The 18,686-nt window shown below is 43.4% G+C and overlaps 1 protein-coding gene across 1 annotated transcript in view; it reads left to right on the top strand.

Moving 5' to 3' along the window:
- Positions 1 to 18,686, top strand: part of MROH2A (maestro heat like repeat family member 2A) — a 59,002-nt gene continuing 40,316 nt past the window's right edge. The window contains 6 exon segments of the mRNA XM_054479036.1: positions 1 to 183; positions 1,046 to 1,153; positions 1,372 to 1,553; positions 14,280 to 14,411; positions 14,635 to 14,797; positions 18,046 to 18,144. Of these exon segments, the coding sequence (XP_054335011.1) occupies positions 108 to 183; positions 1,046 to 1,153; positions 1,372 to 1,553; positions 14,280 to 14,411; positions 14,635 to 14,797; positions 18,046 to 18,144 (760 nt within the window). The 5' untranslated portion in view covers positions 1 to 107.

Below are 18,686 nucleotides of genomic sequence, written 5' to 3' on the forward strand. Positions count from 1 at the left end.
AGTGAAACCCTCCCACCCTGCCAGGAGACCCATTCCTGTAAGAAATATGACTGAAGAGCCCAACTGTCTCACTTTGATAACCAATTCTGCCATTTGCATTTCCATTGATGTGTATTGGGCAAAGAGCAGAGCCTTTTCTTGTGGTTAATAGCTGTTTAATCCAGAAGAAGACCCTAAGGAAAGGTCAGTATTTAGGTCCCAGAGTAGCTCTTTAAAATCCTTTAAAGGAAAAGAGAGTATGGGATAGTAAAGGGCCATGGGATGGATCTTTGAGGATCAAGGAACTTGGGACAGGAGGAGAAAGGATCTGAGAGCCTTTATTCCACCATCTTGACATCTGTGTTGGTGTTTCTCAGTTTTTAAGAAGCTGTGGATATGAGAGAACCCCTTAAAGGAGTTATGAGAGATGCTGATATGGATTTCTCATTAGCCATTAATTATCAGTGTCTAGAAGAGAGGGAGAGAAGGCTCTATTAAACTAAGGATATTATCTATTGCTGTGTAACAAATTATCATAAACTCAGTGGCTTAAAAGAACATCCATTGATTATCTCACGGTTCCATGGGCCGGGAGTCTGGGCATGGCTTTCCTTGGTCCTTTGTTCGGGGTCTCAGAGGCTGCAGTCTTTTCTGGAGTTCAGCTTCCTCTTCCAAGCTCATGTGCTTATTGGAGAATTCAGTTTCTTATGGTTGTAGGACTGAGGCCCTCAGTTCCTTGCTATGTGGCCCTCACCACAGGCAGTTTGCATCATGGCTGTTTACTTTTCAAGGCCAGTAGAACGTTTCTTTTCAGTCTTATAAGAGGGAATCTCATGCAGCATAGTGTGATCATGGGAATGACATCCCACTATCTTTGCCATGTGATATAATCCGCTCGAGAGAGGGTCACCCATCACCTTTGCCATATTCTGTTGGTTAGAAGGAAGTCACAGGTTCCGCCCACACACCCTCAAGGGGATGGCTTTATTGAAGGGTGTGGGTCGTTGGGGTCATCATAAGGTGTGTGTCACACCCCGTATTTTACAAATTCTGTTGATCTCAAAAGAGCTTGAGGAAGAGATGACGGAAGCCATTACAGAAGCAGCAGTAGACTCAAGTGAGGAGGTGTCAGAGGAAAGAGACGACCTGGGGCCTCTTGAATTACATGACAGTGGTAAGAATGTCATTCACGTTTCTGCTTTCCTGCCCCATCTCAGACACTAATTCTTTGACTGCAGCCCCAGCCTAGATCTCCCTTTCTCCATCTGCACAGTGGACATCATACCACAAGTGAAGCTGGAGCTGCGTAGGTGGAGGCAAGGCCAGGGACACAAGGGCACCTCCTGTTATGGTCATTTCCACACTGCACCTGGGTGGCCTTTGTTTTCATAGGTACCTTTCAACAAGTTGTGAACCTCCTGGACATCATTGACAACAAGTCAGCAAATACGGACATGACAGGGGCAGGCCTTGACATGCGGAAGACCCTGGCCTCGGTGATAATCACAGAGAAGGCCACCACTGAGCCTTCTGTGGTGATAAACACTCTCATCCGCTGCCTGCAGGTGCCAGAGGTAAGGCCACCTTACCCACTGGGCTCAGCCACCTTTAGCTGTGTGTGCATCCATCCACCACCCAGCACATAGTTACTGACTATCAGAGATGTGATGTGTGGTACTGGGATACAGAGATGGGCAAGACTGTGAGGTGCTTACTCCCTGAGGACCAATTGGGACCTGGGATGGTCATAATTTTTAAAAGTTCCTTTGTATTCTGACACAGTGGGTTTGGGAGCCATTGTCCTAGAGCACATGAGCTGAGTTGCAAAGATGTTGAGCCGGTGGGCATGGGAGAGTAAAGATACACCAGACACAGTGTGCAGGGATGTCTGGCTAGTGGGGAGGTGCTTAGCTGGGTTAAGGGGCTAGGGTAGAGGATGTTGGAGGGAGTGATACAAAGTGCAACCAGGGGACCTGGTGGGCTTGTACAGACAAGGTTTGCATCACCTGGTACCACACAAGGTTTTGGACTAGACAAGGGTTTGGACCACAGCTGATCCAAACCTTGCTGGGCACCACCCCCAGAGTTTCTGATTCAGTAAGTCTGGGGTGGAGCCTGAGAATCAGCATTTCTAACAAGTTCCCAGATGATGCCAAGGCTGATCTGGAGAGCATACTTTGAGAACTGTTGGATTTTAGACTACCCTTTTGTCTTGGAGTAGGTAGCAAAGGGGTGCTATGAGCAGAGGAGCTTATTTATAAAAAGCTTTATTATTTTTGTTGGATTTCGATTTGCATTTGCATTTTCTCCCTTTTATTTTTAGTTGACACATAACAATTGTACATATTTATAGAATACAAAGTGATATTTCAAAACATGTACGCAATGTGTAATGACCAAATCAGGGGAATTAGTATATCCATCACTGCAAACATTTATGATTTCTTTGTGTTGCAAGCATTCAAAACTGTTTCTTCTAGTTTTTTGAAAATATACAATCAATCATTGTTAACTATATTCATAACCTACAGTGCTATAGAACACAAGAACTTATTCCTTCTCTGCAGCTGTAATTTTGTATCTTTTAATCAACTTCTCCCTATCCTCCCCTGCCCCTACCTTTCCCATACCCTAATACCAAAACTCTACTCTTGACTTCTATGAGCTCACCATTTTTATAGTTCCCATATATGAGTGAGAACATGTGGTATTTATCTATCTGTGCCTGACTCATTTCACTTGACATAATGTCCTCCAGTTTTATTCATGTTACTGTAAATGACAGGGTTTCATTCTTGTTTATGGTTGAATAATATTCCACTGTCTATATATACCACATTTTCTTTATCCCTTCATCCACTGATGGGTACTTAGATTGATTCCATATCTTGGCTATTGTGAATAGTATTGCAATAAACATGAAAACACAGATATCTCTTCGATATATTGACTTCCTTTCTTTTGGATACACACCCAGTAGTAGAATTGCTGGATCATATGGTAATTCTAGTTTTACTTTTTTGAGAAACCTCCATGCAATTTTCCATAATGGCTGTACTAATTTATAGTCTTACCAACAATGTGTGAGGTTTCCCCTTTCTCCACATCCTTGCTAGCATCTGTTATTTTTTATATTTTGGATAAAAGCCTTTTTAACTGGAGTGAGATAATATCTCATTGTGATTTGATTTGCATTTCTCTGATGATTAGTGAGGTTGAGCATTTTTTATATCCCTGTTGGCCACTTGTATGCCTTCTTTTGAGAAATGTCTGTTCAGATCTTTTGCCCATTTTTAAATTGGATTTTTTTTGTTTTGTTTTTTGTTTTTTGTTTGCTATTGAGTTGTTTGAGCTCCTTGTATATTCTGGTTATTAATCCCTTGTAGGATGGAGAGATATTCTCCTATTCTGTGGGTTGTCTCTTCACTTTGTTCATTGTTTCCTTTGCTGTGCAGAAGTTTTTTGCTTGACATAATCCCATTTGTCTATTTTTGCTTTTGTTGCCTGTGCTTTTGGGGTCTTACACAAAAAATCTTTGCGCAAACCAGTTTCCTGGAGCATTTCCCCAATGATTATTTTCTAGTAGTTTCATAGTTTCAGGTCTTGGATTTAAGGCTTTAATCCATTTTGATTTGATTTTTGCATATGGTGAGAGATAGGGGTTTAGTTTCATTCTTCTGCATATGGTTATCCAGTTTTCCCAGCACCATTTATTTAAGAGACTGTCCTTTCACCATTATATGTGCTTAGCACCTTTGTCAAAAATGAGTTGACTGTAAATGCATGGATTGACATCTGGGCTCTCTATTCTGTTCCATTGGTCTATGTGCATGTTTTTATGCCAGTACCATGCTATTTTGGTTACTATGGCTTTAAAGTATATTTTGAAGTCAGGTAGTATGATGCCTCCAGCTTTACTCTTTTTGCTCAGGATTGGTTTGTCTGTTTGGAGTCTTTTATGGTTCCATGTAAAAATTCTCTGTAAAGAATGTAATTGGTATTTTGATAGAGATTTCAATGAATCTCTAAATTGCTTCTGGTAGTATTGTCATTTTGATAATATTAATTTTTCTATCAGTGGGCATGAAATAGCTTTCCATTTTTTGGTGTCTTCTTCAATTTTTTTCATCAGTGTTTTATAGTTTCCCTTGCATAAATCTTTCACTTCTTTGGTTAAATTCATTCCTAGGTATTTTATATTTTTGTAGCTATTGTAAATGAAATGGATTTCTTGATTTCTTTTTCAATTGGGTGAAGTGTTCTGTTGTTTGCCATTTGGCATATACTAATGTTACTGATTTTTGTATGTCAATTTTGTAATCTGCAACTTAACTAAATTTATTTATCAGTTCTAAAAGTTTTTGGATGGAGTCTTTGTATTTTTCTAGTATGAGATTGTGTCGTCTGTGAACAAGGATAATTTGACTTCTTCCTTTCTATTTTGTATGCCCTTTGTTTCTTTCTCTTGCCTAATTGCTCTGGCCAGGACTTCCAGTATTATGTTGAAGAGCAGTGGTAAAAGTGGGCATTCTTGTCTTGTTCCAGATTTTAGAAGAAAGGCTTTCGATTTCTTCCATCTGGTACAATGTTAGCTGTGGGTTTGTCGTATATGGCTTTTATTATCATGAGGTATGCTCTTTCTATACCCAGCTTATTGAGTTTTTTAAAAAATCATAAAGGGCTGTTGAATTTATCAAATACTTTTTTAGCATATATTGAAATGATCATATGATTATTTTTCTTGGTTCTGTTAATGTGATGTATGACATTTATTGATTTGCATGTATTGGACTATCCTTACATCCTTGGGATGAATCCCACTTGATCATGGTGAATGATCTTTTTATTGTGTTGTTGAATTCAGTTTGCTAATATTTTGTTGAGGATTTCTGCATCTATGTTCATCACAGATATTGGCCTGTAGTTTTCTTTTTTTGTTGTGTTCTTGTCTGGTTTTTGTATCAGGGTAACGCTGGCCTTGTAGTATGAGTTTGGAAGTATTCCTTCCTTATCAATATTTTTTTGAATAGTTTGAGTAGAATTGGTATTTGCTTTTATTTAATGTTTGGTAGAATTCAGAAGCGAATCCATCCAGTCCTGGGCTTTTCTTTGATGAGAAACTTTTTATTACTGTCAATCTCATTATTCAATATTGGTTCATCGGAGTTTTCTATTTCTTCATTTTTCAATCTTGGTAGGCTGTATGTGTCCAGGAATTTATCTGTTTCCTATAGGTTTTCAAATTTGTTGGCATGTAGTTGTTCATAACTCTAATAACTCTAATAATTCTTTGTATTTATTTATTTATTTATTTATTTTGGTGACAGAGTCTCAAGTTGTTGCCCAGGCTGAAGTGAAGTGGCACAATCTTGGCTCACTGCAACCTCTGCCTCCCGGGTTCAAGCAATTCTCCTGCCTCAGCCTCCCAAGTAGCTGGGATTACAGGCACGCACTACCATGCCCGGCTAATTTTTGTATTTTTGGTAGAGACGGGATTTTGCCATGTTGGCCAGGCTGGTCTCAAACTCCTGACCTCAAGTGATCTGCCCACTTCGGCCTCCCAAAGTGCCGGGATTACAGATATGAGCCAATGTGGCCAGCCAGTTATTTGTATTTCTGCCAGTCTCAGTTATGTCTCCTTTCATTTCTGATTTTATTTATTTGGGTGTTCACTCTTTTTTTTTTTTTTACTCTAGCTAAATGTTTATCAATTTTGTTTATTTTTTCGAAAACCCAACTTTTCTTTTGTTCCTCTGTATTGTTTTATTACTCTTGATTTTGTTTATTTCTGCACTGATCTCTTGTCCTTCTTCAAATTTTGGGTTGGGTATATTCTTGCTTTTTTTAGTTTCTTTCATACTGTTTTTCTTTGTGGTTCAGGGATTGTTTTTCTGGTAGTATGTTTTAAATAGTTGATTTTTATTTTTAGTGAATATATTATAGGATTTTGCATTATGGTTATCACAAGGATTATTAAAAATATCTTATACATATAACAAGTTATTTTAAAGAGATGGCAATTTATCTTAGATCGCAAAGCAAAAATAAGAACAAAGAAAAAATTTAAAAGCCTGCATTTAATAACTCCATCCCCTCCACATTTGGCTTTATATCAACTCAATTTACATCTTTTATATTGCCTCTCTTTATCTCTTCGCAAGTTGCTACAGGTTCATTTACATTCAGTGTTATTATTGATAAGTAAGGACTTACTACTGCCATTATTATTTTCAATTATTGTTTCTGTTGAAACAATTATATTGTTTTCAATAGCTTTCAATACATTTCTAGAGTTATGAGTGGATTACCTATGATTATGGTATTAGAGTATTCTGAGTTTGTCCATGTACTTAATTTTCCCAGTGAGTTTTGTGCCTTCAAACATTATCTTTTTTTTTTAGTGTTTTCTTTTTTTAGTGTTTTCTTCTTTCAGAATGAAAAACTCCTGGCATTTCTGGTGGTGGTAAATTCTCTCAGATTTTGTTCCTCTTAGAAATACTGTATTTCTCCCTTATATTTTAAGGATAGCTTTGCTGGATGCAGATTTTTGGATGGCAGAGTTTTTTACTTTAATACTTTGAAAACGTCATCTTACTCCCTCTTGGCCTGTATGGTTTCCATTGGGAAGTCTGTTGTAGATGAATTGGAACTCCTTTATATGTTATCTGCTTCTTTTCTCTTGCTGCTTTTAGAATCCTCTTTTTGTCCTGTCAAACTCTTTGAGAGTTTGATTATAATACGCCTTGGAGTAATCTTATTTGGGCTGAATCTTTTTGTTGTTCTCTGAGGTTCCTATACCTGAATATTAACCTCTTTCTCAGGTTTTGGGCAGTTTTTCATTATTATTGCTTTGAATAAACTTTCTACCTCTTGTTCAACTCCCTCTGGAACACCAATCATTCTTGAATTTGATCATTTGAGGTACTTTTCTATATCTTGTAAGTAATCTTCATTCTTTTATATTTTTTAAATTGTTTCTCCTCTGACTGTATATTTTCAAATAGCCTGTCTTTGAGCTCACTGATTCTTACTGCTGCTTGATTCATTCTACTATTGACAGTCTTTAATGATGTTTTCAATTTAGCACATTTATTTCTCAGTTTTCAGACTTTTGTTTGAGTTTTTTAAATTATTTCAATCTCCTTGTTAACATTTCCCTGATAAATTTCTGAACTGATTTTTTTTTGGTATGACATGGGAGATCACTGAATTTTTTTAAAACTGCTATTTTGAATTCTTGGTCAGAGAGTTCACATATGACCATCTCATTAGGGTCAGTCATGGTTTTTTGCTTTGTCCATTTTGGAAGATTATGATTCCCTGTTTGCTATTATTTCTTGTGGATGTATGTCTGTGTCTTTGAATTGAAGGATTATTTATTTATTTGTCTTCTCTATCTGGCTTGTTCTGATTTTAATTGGATATGTTTGTTTAGAGATTCTCTGTAATTTACCTGTTGACTTTTTTTTCTTTCCCTGCCGGGTCATTGCCTCCATTATGGCACCAGATGGCTTCATAAGCCCAGGCTTCCTTTGGTTCCCATAAACAATCAGAATGCCACCTGTCCCAAAATGAGGCAGGTCCTAAGGAGGTTATCTCAGTAGTGTTGGAAGGCTGGCTAGGGGTTCATGCCAAGGGAACCTGTGGAATGAACCTCATACAGCATGGTGCTGCTGAACAGCCAGTCTTACTTGATATCTCCTTTGGCTGAGTTACAGAGCAGAGTTTCAAGGGATGCTGATGATAGTCCCACCTCCTCTCTTTGTCTTTGACTGTCCTCAGGGGTATTTCTCCTCTCAGGCATTCCTGATGCTTCTCATAGGTTGAGACAGGGACAGGTCTCCTGCTAGGAAAGCCAAGATTTTCAGGAAACTGGTTGTCCACTTTGATCTTTATCTAACTTTTTCCAGTATAGAAACTATAAGTCAGGGAAATTTTTCATGGGCTTCATGCTGGGCAAATTGGGAGGAGGAGCATCATGGATATAGAAGTCTCATTCTCTTACAGTTTGCTCAGAGTTTTTTCCCTTCTCTGTGGCCCCAGGAACTGCCTCATTCTCCATTTTGAGTTTTAGAAATTGCTGATGATAATCTTGTTGCTGTACATTTGTTTTTGGTTTACTGTGTGTGTGTGTGTAGGTGGTGAGGCATTGGAGTGGAGACTGGGGAGTGAAGCCAGCTTGTTTCTATGCCACCATTTTGGAACTGGAAATCCCTGATTTTATTTCTTTACTTCTGCTAGTTTTGGACTTGATTTGTTCTTATTTTTCTAGTTCCTTGCTGTGTATTGTTAGGTTGTTTAATTGAAATCTTTCTACTTTTTTGATATTGGAATTTATTGCTATACTCTTCCATCTTAGTAGTGTTTTTGCTGCATCCCATAGGTTTTGGTATGTTGTATTTTAATTTTCATTAGTTTCAAGAAAATGTGAAGTTTCCTTCTTAATTTATTCATTGGTTATTCAGGAACATCTTTTTTTTTTTTTTTTTTAAGAGACGGAGTCTTGCTCTGTCACCCCGGCTGGAGTGCAGTGGTACAATCTCGGCTCACTGCAAGCTCCGCCTCCCGGATTCACACCATTCTCCTGCCTCAGCCTTCCGAGTAGCTGGGACTACAGGTGCCTACCACCATGCCTGGCTAATTTTTTTGTATTTTTAGTAGAGACAGGGTTTCACCATGTTAGCCAGGATGGTCTCGATCTGCTGACCTCGTGATCTGCCAGCCTCGGCCTCCCAAAGTGTTGGGATTACAGGCATGAGCCACCATGCCTGGCCCAGGAATATGTTTAATTTTTATGTATTTCTACAGTTTCCAAAGTTCCTCTTGTTATTGATTTCTAGTTTTATTCTATTGTGGTCTAAGAAGAAGCTTGATATGATTTCATTTTAAAAATTTTGTTGAGATTTTATTTTGTGACCTAACATACAGTCCATTCTGGAGAATGTTCCATGTGCTATTGAGAAGAATGTGTATTCTGCAGCTGTTAAATGAAATCTTCTGTAAAAGTGTCTGTTAGGTCCATTTGGTCTTTAGTGCAGTTTAAGTGTGATGTTTCTTTTTTGAGTTTCTGTCTAGATAATTTGTTTAATACTGGAAGTGGGGTGTTGAAGTTCCAAAATATTGTAGTCTCTCTCTTTAGCTCTAATAATATTTGCTTTATATATCTGGGTACACTGGTGTTGGGTGCATATGTATTTAAAATTGTCATATCCTCTTGCTGAATTGACCCTTTTATCATTATATACTTACCATCTTTGTCTCTTTTTATGTTTTTTGACTTAAAAGCTATTTTGTCTGATAGAAGCCATAGAAGCATAGCCACTCCTATGTGCTTTTGGCTTTCATTTGCATGGAATACCATTTTCCTTCCTTTTACTTTCAAACTATATGGACCTTTACAGGTGAAGAGTTTTGTATAGGAAGCATATAGTTGGACCTTGTTTTTTGTTGTTGTTGTTGTTTTAATCAATTCAGTCATTCTATATCCTTTAATTGGGGGCATTTAAACCATTTACATTCAAGATTGTTATTTGTATATCAGGACTTACTCCTATCATTTCGTTAACTATTTTCTGATTGTTTTGTTAACCTTTGTTTCTTTCTCTCTTACTTATTTTTATGGTTTGGTGGTTTTCTGCAGTAATAATGTTTGATTCTTTTCTGTTTCTCATTTGCATGTATCATTTATCTTTGTCATCTACTCTAGATGAGACAGTGAGATTGTATACTTTTGTGTGTTTTCCTGATGATAGATATCATTATTTCACTTCCAGATGTACAACTCTATTAGATATTTCTTGTAGGATCAGTCTAATGGTGATAAATTTCCTCAGTTTTTGCTTGCCTTGGAATGACTTTACTTCCCTTACATTTCTTAAAGATAGCTTTGCTGGGTATAGTATTCTCACCTAACTTTGTCTTTCAGCACTTTGAAGATATCATCCCATTCTCTCCTGGCCTGTGAGGTTTCTGTGGAGAAATGTGCTGCTAGTCAGCTTTGATGTCACTTTATGCTTTTCTCTTGCTCTTTTTAGAATTATCTTTGTCTTTGACTTTTGACAGTTTAACTATAACGTGCCTCAAAGAAGACATTGAAATGTGACCTCAGAGTTGGAGGTGGGACCTGGAGGGAGGTGTTTGGGTCATGGGAGAAGATCCCTCATGAATGTCTTGGTGCCCTCCCTGTGGTAATGAGTTCACGTGAGAGCTGGCTGTTTAAAGGAGCCTGGCTCCTTCTCTGTCTCGCTTTCTCCCTCACCACATAATGCACTGGCTCCCCTTTTGCCTTCCACCATGGGTAGGCCTCACCAGAAGCAGAGGCCAGCAGCATGCTTGCTGTATGGTCTGCAGAACCATGAACCAAAATAAACCACTTTTCTTTATAAATTATCCAGCCTCAGGTATTCCTTTATAGCAATGCAAGAACAGACTAATACGGGCTTTTAAAAAATGTAGGCCAGGCGCAGTGGCTCGTGCCACTTTCAGAGCACTTTGGGAGCCAAGGTGGGCGGATCATGAGGTCAGGAGTTCGAGACCAGCCTGACCAATATGGTGAAACCCCATCTCTGCTAAAAATACAAAAATTAACCAGGTGTGGTGGTGCACGCCTGTAATCCCAGCTACTCGGGAGGCTGAGGCAAAAGAATCGCTTGAACCCAGGAGGGTGGAGGTTGCAGTGAGCTGAGATCGTGCCACTGCACTCCAGCCTGGGTGACAGAGCAAGACTCCATCTCAAAAAAAAAAAAAAATGTAGGCTTTGTTTTTATTCAGCTATGGTGAGACCAACAGCTCAGGAGACACTTGCTCTTGAAAGGACAGTTTATTGGCTGGGTATGGTGGCTCATGCCAGGAGTTCAAGACCAGCCTGGGTAACATAGCAAGACCACATCTCTAAAAAAATAAATTAATCGGGCATGGTGGCACCTGTCTGTAGTCCCAGCTACTTGGTAGGCTGAGATGGGAGCATTGTATGAGCCCAGCATTGTTTGAGTCAAGGCTGCAGTGAGCCATTTTGCACCTCTAGCCTGGGTGACAAAGCAAGACTTTGTCTCAAAAAAAAAAGGAGAAGAGACAGTTTGTTACATTCCCAAGAGAGGGGGCCCACCACGCCATGCAGGGTCACACAGGGGAAGCACTAGGGTCTGTGAGGAGGCAGAGGGAGTCAGGGGAAATTATAAGCAACAGGCTTTATTGTGGTTTCTGTGGAAAGAAACTGGTGAGGTAGGGTAAGAAGGCTTAGAATTAGCTAGTTTGAATATTCTCAGTGGACCATGGGGCAAAGTAGCTGTCCCCGGCTGTTTGATACCTGCCCTGTGGGATTAGGGCAAGTGGATAGTGGCCCAGAGTGTGAGAGCCCAATAAAGGAGGTGATTGGGAGAGGGGCTCTGTGTTGGTTGGAATACTTTGTTCAGGATGCCCTAATGGAGTACTGTAGTCTGGGTGGCTTAGAAAACAAAAATTTATTTTCTCACAATTCTGGAAGCTGGAAGTCTCTGATTGAGGTGTGATATGGTTTGGCTGTGTCCCCACCCAAATCTCACCTTGAATTATGGCTCCCATAATTTCCACATGTTGTGGGAGGGAACCATTGGGAGATACTTGAATCGTGGGGTGGTTTCCCTCATACCGTTCTCATAGTAGTGAATAAGTCTCCCGAGATCTGATGGTTTTATAAGGGGTTTCCCCTTTCTCTTGGCTCTCATTCTCTCTTACCTGCTGCCATGTAAAATGTGACTGTGTTCCCCCTTTGTCTCCTACCATGATTGTGAGGCCTCCCAGCCACGTGGAACTGTGAGTCCATTAAACCTCTTTTTCTTTATGAATTACCCAGTCTCAGGTATGCTTACATTAGCAATGCGAGAACAGACTAATACAAGGTGCCAGCAAATTTGGTTTCTGTAAAGCCTCGCTTCCTTGCTGGCTTTCTTGTGTGACTGCCCTCTCACTGTGTCCTCATGTGGCTCTCTTGTGCATGCACAGAGTTGGAGAAAGCACTCTTGTGTCTTCTGCTTCTTTTATAAGGGCACCAATCCCATGAGATTAGGGTCCCACCCTTGTGACCTCATTTAACCCTAATTACCTTTTGAAGGGCTCATCTCCAAATACTATCCCACTGGGGGTTAGGGCTTCAACATAGGAATTTTTAGGGTACATGATTCAATCTGTAACAGTTGTTTTGTATTTAAAAAGCATGCTGATGGACAACTTGTTTACTATCTCTAGGAATTAGCTAGCTCTGGGAGGAGTAGTCTCTCTAGGGTCAGCAAGGACCCAGGTGTCAAAGCATCAGGAAATGGAGAAAATAAGAAACCATGATTAACACACAGGTCTTAATCAGTCATCAGTGGCAATAAACAGACAATAAACAAATAGGCACATTTTCAAAATTAACATGCATCAAAGATTTTATTTACTCCTTAACTAGTTCGGGAACCAGTAAGATGTTAAAAGCTGTTCAAATGAGAATTTTACCTGTGCTTTACCAGACAAAATCCATTTGCATTGCCATGAACAGGAATCATTTTCATTGCTATGGAGGAAACATGTGCATTGTTATCAGTTTTCTAGGATTTAACTTTTTCCCCTACAGAGATATAAAGTAGCCTTGGCAGTCACAGATGCACACTCTACAGAATCCAGTAATTCCACAGCATCTGCCAGACAGAACCAAGCTCTGCTCTGGAAGGCCACTCAGTGATCGCTTTTGTTATTTCCAAGTCTTTGACAGTTTTTCTCTTGTGACTATAAATATTCTCCGAAGATTATTCTTGATCACAAAAGAGGCTGATCTTCTTATAATTTGCCTGGCTATTTGTATAGGATGCAGTAAGAGTGTTAATTAAGCATATTGGCCTCCTTGAGTTTACTGTGAAAATCTAGAGCTTGCATTCTCAATGGGGTGATATTGCCCCCCAATTAAGTTAAACTAGTTCTTGGGGGACAAAGAAAATTTTACTTTTTCATGTATAAAGCATGGATATGTATAACACACACACACACACACACATATATATGTCTATACATATATATATATATATATATATATGGCATTAAAGTCTCTTTGGGGTGTGATTAGGAAAAAAGTCTAAATTTCCTTGGGAGTAATAATAATAATAATAAAGATTGAGAAACACTGGTCTTGAGCCACACAGTACTGAGCAGCTACTAAGGCCACATCATTAATTTCTGGGAGCTGTCATAGGGATTTCTGATTGGAGTTTTACAAATCCCTATTATTTGCTATCCCAAAAGTAGGAAACCAAGACCAAGACTCCCTGTACTGGATTTCACCAGTAGAACTTACACATTTGGGTGAATTCCTCTCTTCTTAAGGTCCCCAAATTTGCTAAGGATTCTGGACTGTTGTGAGTGACCTCCCTACCACCAGAGGTAGAAGGACATTTTTTCCTGAGGGCTTTGCAGGCAGTGGCCCCACCTAGAAAGTAACCCTCATTCCTTAAGAGTGGCTTGTCAGCTGAGCACGGTAATCCAGCATTTTGGGAGGCCAAGGCCGGCAGATCACGAGGTCAGGAGATCAAGACTATCTTGGCTAACACGGTGAAACCCCCTCTCTACTAAAAAAAAAAAATACAAAAAAATTAACCAGGCATGGTGACGGGCACCTGTAGTCCCAGCTACTCAGGAGGCTGAGGCAGGAGAATGGCATGATCCCGGGAGGCAGAGCTTGCAGTGAGGCGAGATCATGCCACTGCACTCCAGCCTGGGCGACAGAGCAAGACTCCATCTCAAAAACAAACAAACAAACAAAAAAGAGTGACTTGTCATGCCTGATTAAAAGTATTCTCAAATACGACCCTCCAGGTGTGATCTGGGATGTGCAATCTATCTGCCCAATCCCATCCTAAACCAGGTCATTTTCAGTGGTGATAAGCGCTATCATGCAGGAATTGGAAGAGAGTAAGAGGCAATTTTCCTGGGCCCACAGACTCCCTCAATAGGGCAAAGGCAAGGTGAGCCTGCCTTCTTTGGGCTTTCAAGATGGCCAATGCCCCATGCATAGAGAACCTTGTGTGTTGATCACTTAACACGTGCCTTGCCAGATATTTACTGAAATCAGGGGCAGGAATACAGATACGCAAGTCATATTGACAGGGCCCGTGAGATGAGAAGGGCAGGAGAAGGGAAGCAGGAGGATTTAGAAATGGAGGAATGGGGATCTAAGATTTGTGTGTTTGGAGGCTGGTGGTTTGGGTGTAGGGAAGGAGGATGGTGGGAGAGAGAGGTGGACTTGTGCCGGGGGCAGGGTGAGGTCCATTCCACCCACCATACTTGTTTCCTAGATTTCCACCCAGCGCAAGGTCAACATTTATAACATCCTCCAGGAGATCATCCAGCAGGAGGGGGAGCTGGAGGAGCAGTGCGTGCAGAGGCTGGTGGCCATTGCCTCCAAGGAGATGAGGGAGATCCCAGAGGTAGGACCCCAAGCTCCATGGGTGCCTTCTCTCTGCCAGCCCAGGAGCTGGGCCACTGGGGGCCTGGCCCAGGATGCCCACAGCCCTGTGCAGTTACCTCTCAGAGCAGGGGTAAGGCTGAGCCCAAGGGAGCCAGGAGGGATGGAGAGAGCCTGGGGTAGGAGGGTTTTCCTGGAGGCCCGGCTGGTGGTGGTGCCATATATCCCTCTCCCGTCGCCTGCAGATGGAGGGCTATATGAAGGCAGAGGTGGCCAGCGACACACTGGTGGCTCTGTCCCGAAACCACTTCAGCTTGGTCATGTACGAGCTGCAGCACCACCTCAAGCCCCTCAACCTCACTGATGAATTTGTCATCATCACACTGGCCAAGCTGGCCAACGGCAATGGTAGGGGCTTGAGGGCCCTCAGCCTGGCCCAGTGTGCCCTCCTGGTCTCCGCCTCTCTCTGCCCCTCCCATCTGTTCCTATGTTTACCTTTTCCCCTTCCCTTTCATTTCCCTCTTTTTCCCTCTAAAATTTATTCGTTTTGTCTCTGCAGTCCTTTTGTCTCTTAGCTGTTAAGATTCTGTGTGTTCTGTCTCTCATCCTTCTTCCCCCCTCTCCTGTCTCCCCTCCGCCTGCATTGTTCTGTCTTTTCATCTCTCTTTCTTTTTAAATTTCCTTCCTTCCTTCCTCTTTCCTTTCCTTTTTTATTGCCTGCCTTACTCCTTCCCCTCCCTCCCCCTTTTTCTCCTTCTTTTCTTCCTTCCTTCCTTCCTTCTTTCCTTCCTTCCTCCCTCCTTTCCTCCCTTCCTCCGTCCCACCCTTCCTTCCTCCCCTCTTTTCTTCTCTCCTTCCTTCCTCCCTCCCTCCCTTCCTTCCTCGTTCCCTCCTTCCTTGCTTCTTTTCCTTTTATATGCCTGCCTTACTTACTCCTTCCCTTCCCTCTTTCTTTTCTCCTTCCTTCCTTCATCCCTCCCTTCCTTCCTCCCTTCCTCCATCCCTTCCTCCCTCCCACCCTCCTTTCCTCCCCTCTTTTCTTCTCTCCTTCCTCCCTCCCTCCTTCCCTTCCTTCTTTCCTTCCTTCCTTCTTCTCTCCCTCCTTCCTTCCTTCCTTTCCTTTCTTATTGCCTGCCTTACTTACTCCTTCCCTTCCCTCTTTCTTTTTCTCCTTCCTTCCTTCCTTCATCCCTCCCTTCCTCCATCCCTTCCTCCCTCCCACTCTTCTTTCCTCGCCTCTTTTCTTCTCTCCTTTCTTCCTTTCTTCCTTCCTTCCCTCCCTTTCTGTGTGTTTCTGCCTCTCATCCTTCTTCCCCTCTCTCTGTCTCCCCTCCACCTGCATTGTTCTGTCTTTCCATCTCTTTCTTTTTCAATTTCCTTCCTTCCTCCTTCCTTTCCTTTTTAATTGCCTGCCTTACTTACTCTTTCCCCTCCCTCCCCTTTTCTTTTTCTCCTTCCTTCCTTCCTCCCTCCCCTCCCCTCCCCTTCCCCTCCCCTCCCCTCCCCTCCCCTCCACTTCCCCTCCCCTCCCCTCCCCTCCCCCCCTTCCTTCCTTCCTTCCTTCCTTCCTTCCTTCTCCATCCTCCCTCGCTTCCTTTCATCCCAAAAGCATGCACTGAGCTCCCACTCCACGCAGGCCTTGTGGCAGGTACCTGGCCACTACAATAAATAAGACACACATGGCTCCTGTGCTCAGAAAGGACCAACAGGCAAACAAGGAAATAGATGTTTGTAACAGGAGGTGACGGGTATGAAGAGAGCAGCCAAATGGGCATTCGAGATCTGGCTAAGGGAGGGGACCCCATCTCTGCAGCCCTTGTTGAGGTAGCGATATTTCAGCTAAGACCTGAAGGCAGAGAGGAAGCATGTCTGTGAAGCATGGGATGGGGAGAACATTCCACACAGAAAGAACATTGCAGAGGCTCTGGGGCAGAGAAGAGCTTGGATTCTCTGAAGAGTTGAGAAGTGGCTGTGGCTGGCGTTAAGGAGTGAGAGAGAGATGAGGGGGAGAGTCAGGCAGGGCCTTGGGGACGTCACCTGGGGCACTAGGAAGCTATCGAAGGACGTTAAGCTGCAGGGTCGCCTGGTGAATGCAGGTTGTGGGAAGCCCTTTCTGACTGTTGCCTCGATGGAGAGGAACTAGGAGGTGGGTACTTGTGATGGTGGCTGGGTTGGGAAGCATGAGGTGAGGGGTGACAGGTGGGAAGGGGCTCTAAGATGGGACCTGCTGAGGACGGGGGAAGGGGCAGAGGCAGCAAGCCACTGGGAGTGTGTTGGCCTCCTTTCCTGAGCTAGAAGCACTGAGAGTTGGGAGCTCAAGTGAAGAACTTCGTGCTGTGTGTGGAGCTCGTGTTGCCTGTGGGAGCCCCCGGGGAGAGGTGGAGGGGGCAGTTGATTTGTGGTGCGGAGTTCAGAGGGCAGGTCTGGGCTTGGCTTTGGTTCTTGGTGACCTCAGAGTGTAGGTGATGTTCAAAGCCATTGATACCCGGAAGTGAAAGTAGAGAGAGGACCCAGCCCGGAGGGGTCCTGGCATTGGCAAGGCTCAGGAGGAGTCGTAAGAGACAGCGTGGAATGTGAGGCCTGGCACACGGAGAACAATCTCAAGGGGTGGAGGCCCCCGTGATGCCCATCCTGCCAAGGGGTCCTGTGAGACAAGGCTGGGGAAGGCGGGAGGTGGAAGAGCTTCACGGCTTGCTGGGGATAAAGGCCTGGATGGAGTGGGAGGGGAGGAAGAGAAGGCAGGCCTGGAAAGAGGACAAGGGACAGCAGTGAGGGGGATTATTATGAAGTCTGAAGATGGGGGTGCACTCAGGGTGGGTGGAGCGGAGGGGCCTGCCTCCTGTCGCAGGGTGGCCTGTTACGGTTCCCTTCCTTCCTCCGTCTGCTCTTTTTCTCTGCTGGCCTTGTGCCTTCTCTCAGTTCCTTGCTCTCACCTGCTGTCTCCCTGCTTCTGTGTTCGCCCAAGAACATTTGTGGGACCCCTGAAGGAGGCTGGCCTGTGTCCGGGAGGACGGACTCACTCTGGGAGCTGCTTCTTTCTGCTTCCTGCCCCCTCTTCCCTGGGGCTCTTCTCTCCTCTCTTCCCTCCCTCTCTCGGACCTCCTCTTCCTTCTCCTGGTCCTCTCTCTTCTTCCCTTTCCTCCTCTTTTGCCTGGCTTTCTTCCTGTGTCACCTGCTACTAGCTCACTTTTTGAGACGGAGTCTCGCTCTGTCACCCAGGCTGTGCAGTGGCGCAATCTCGGCTCACTGCAAGCTCCGCCTCCTGGGTTCACGCCATTCTCTTGCCTCAGCCTCCTGAGTAGCTGGGACTACAGGCGCCTGCCACCACGCCCGGCTAATTTTTTGTGTTTTTAGTGGAGACGGGGTTTCACCGTGTTAGCCAGGATAGTCTCGATCTCCTGACCTCGTGATCCGCCCACCTCGGCCTCCCAAAGTGCTGGGATTACAGGCATGAGCCACCATGCCTGGCCTTCTAGCTCACTTTTTAATGCTTTTCTGACTCCCGGACTATTTCCTGGGCCCCAGCGAGGCAGAGGGCTAAGCCAGCTCTGGACTCTCAGGGGTTGGAGGTGGAGGGCAGCAGAGTTGTCCTCTTTGCCTTCTCCCTGCTCACCCCCAGCCCCAACTCCCTGTAATCATCCCTCACAACCTCACAGTGTTTGAGTTCATGCCATACATGGGCATCACCCTGGCTACCATATTCACCATGCTGAGACTTGCCAATGAAGCCAAGATACGCCAGGCGATCTGCGGTGGTGAGTGTCCCACTTGGGCCTGTAGGTCTGGCTCGATCAGGGCGCCAGAGGGAGACTGCTGGGTAAGGAGCAGATGGAGGGGTTGTTGAAAAAGAGGTGCACTGTTCATTTGTTCTCCAAAGAAGTTTGCTTAATCTTTTACTTCATGTGGCCTCTGATTGGCTGCCTGGGGCACAAGAGGCTGAGACACGGTGGGGGCCTTTTAGAAGATCCCGGCTTAGAGGGAAGAAGCTGCTACTGTGACTCCATTTAGCTTGCTTTGTAGTTAAGCACTTCGTGAGACCACAGAACAGCAATGAGCATTCACAGGAGAGGGAGACCGGGGAAAACGGCTCCATGTGGAGCTTGACGGGGGCTGATCTTAGATGCTATTTCAATCTGATCACCTTGCCCCAGATTTTGATTACTTAATGTTCTTGTGGGCTTATAGAAAGCCCTAGTGCCTGAGAAAAAGAGGGCCACATGTGTTCACTGTTCACTGCCCTCTGACCTGGAATCCCCAGGATGTGGGAAGGGTCATACTCCAGGCCTCGCCCTTGACC

Source organism: Pongo pygmaeus, chromosome 11 (assembly GCF_028885625.2).
Source record: "Pongo pygmaeus isolate AG05252 chromosome 11, NHGRI_mPonPyg2-v2.0_pri, whole genome shotgun sequence".
In the NCBI taxonomy this organism is placed as follows: domain Eukaryota; kingdom Metazoa; phylum Chordata; class Mammalia; order Primates; family Hominidae; genus Pongo; species Pongo pygmaeus.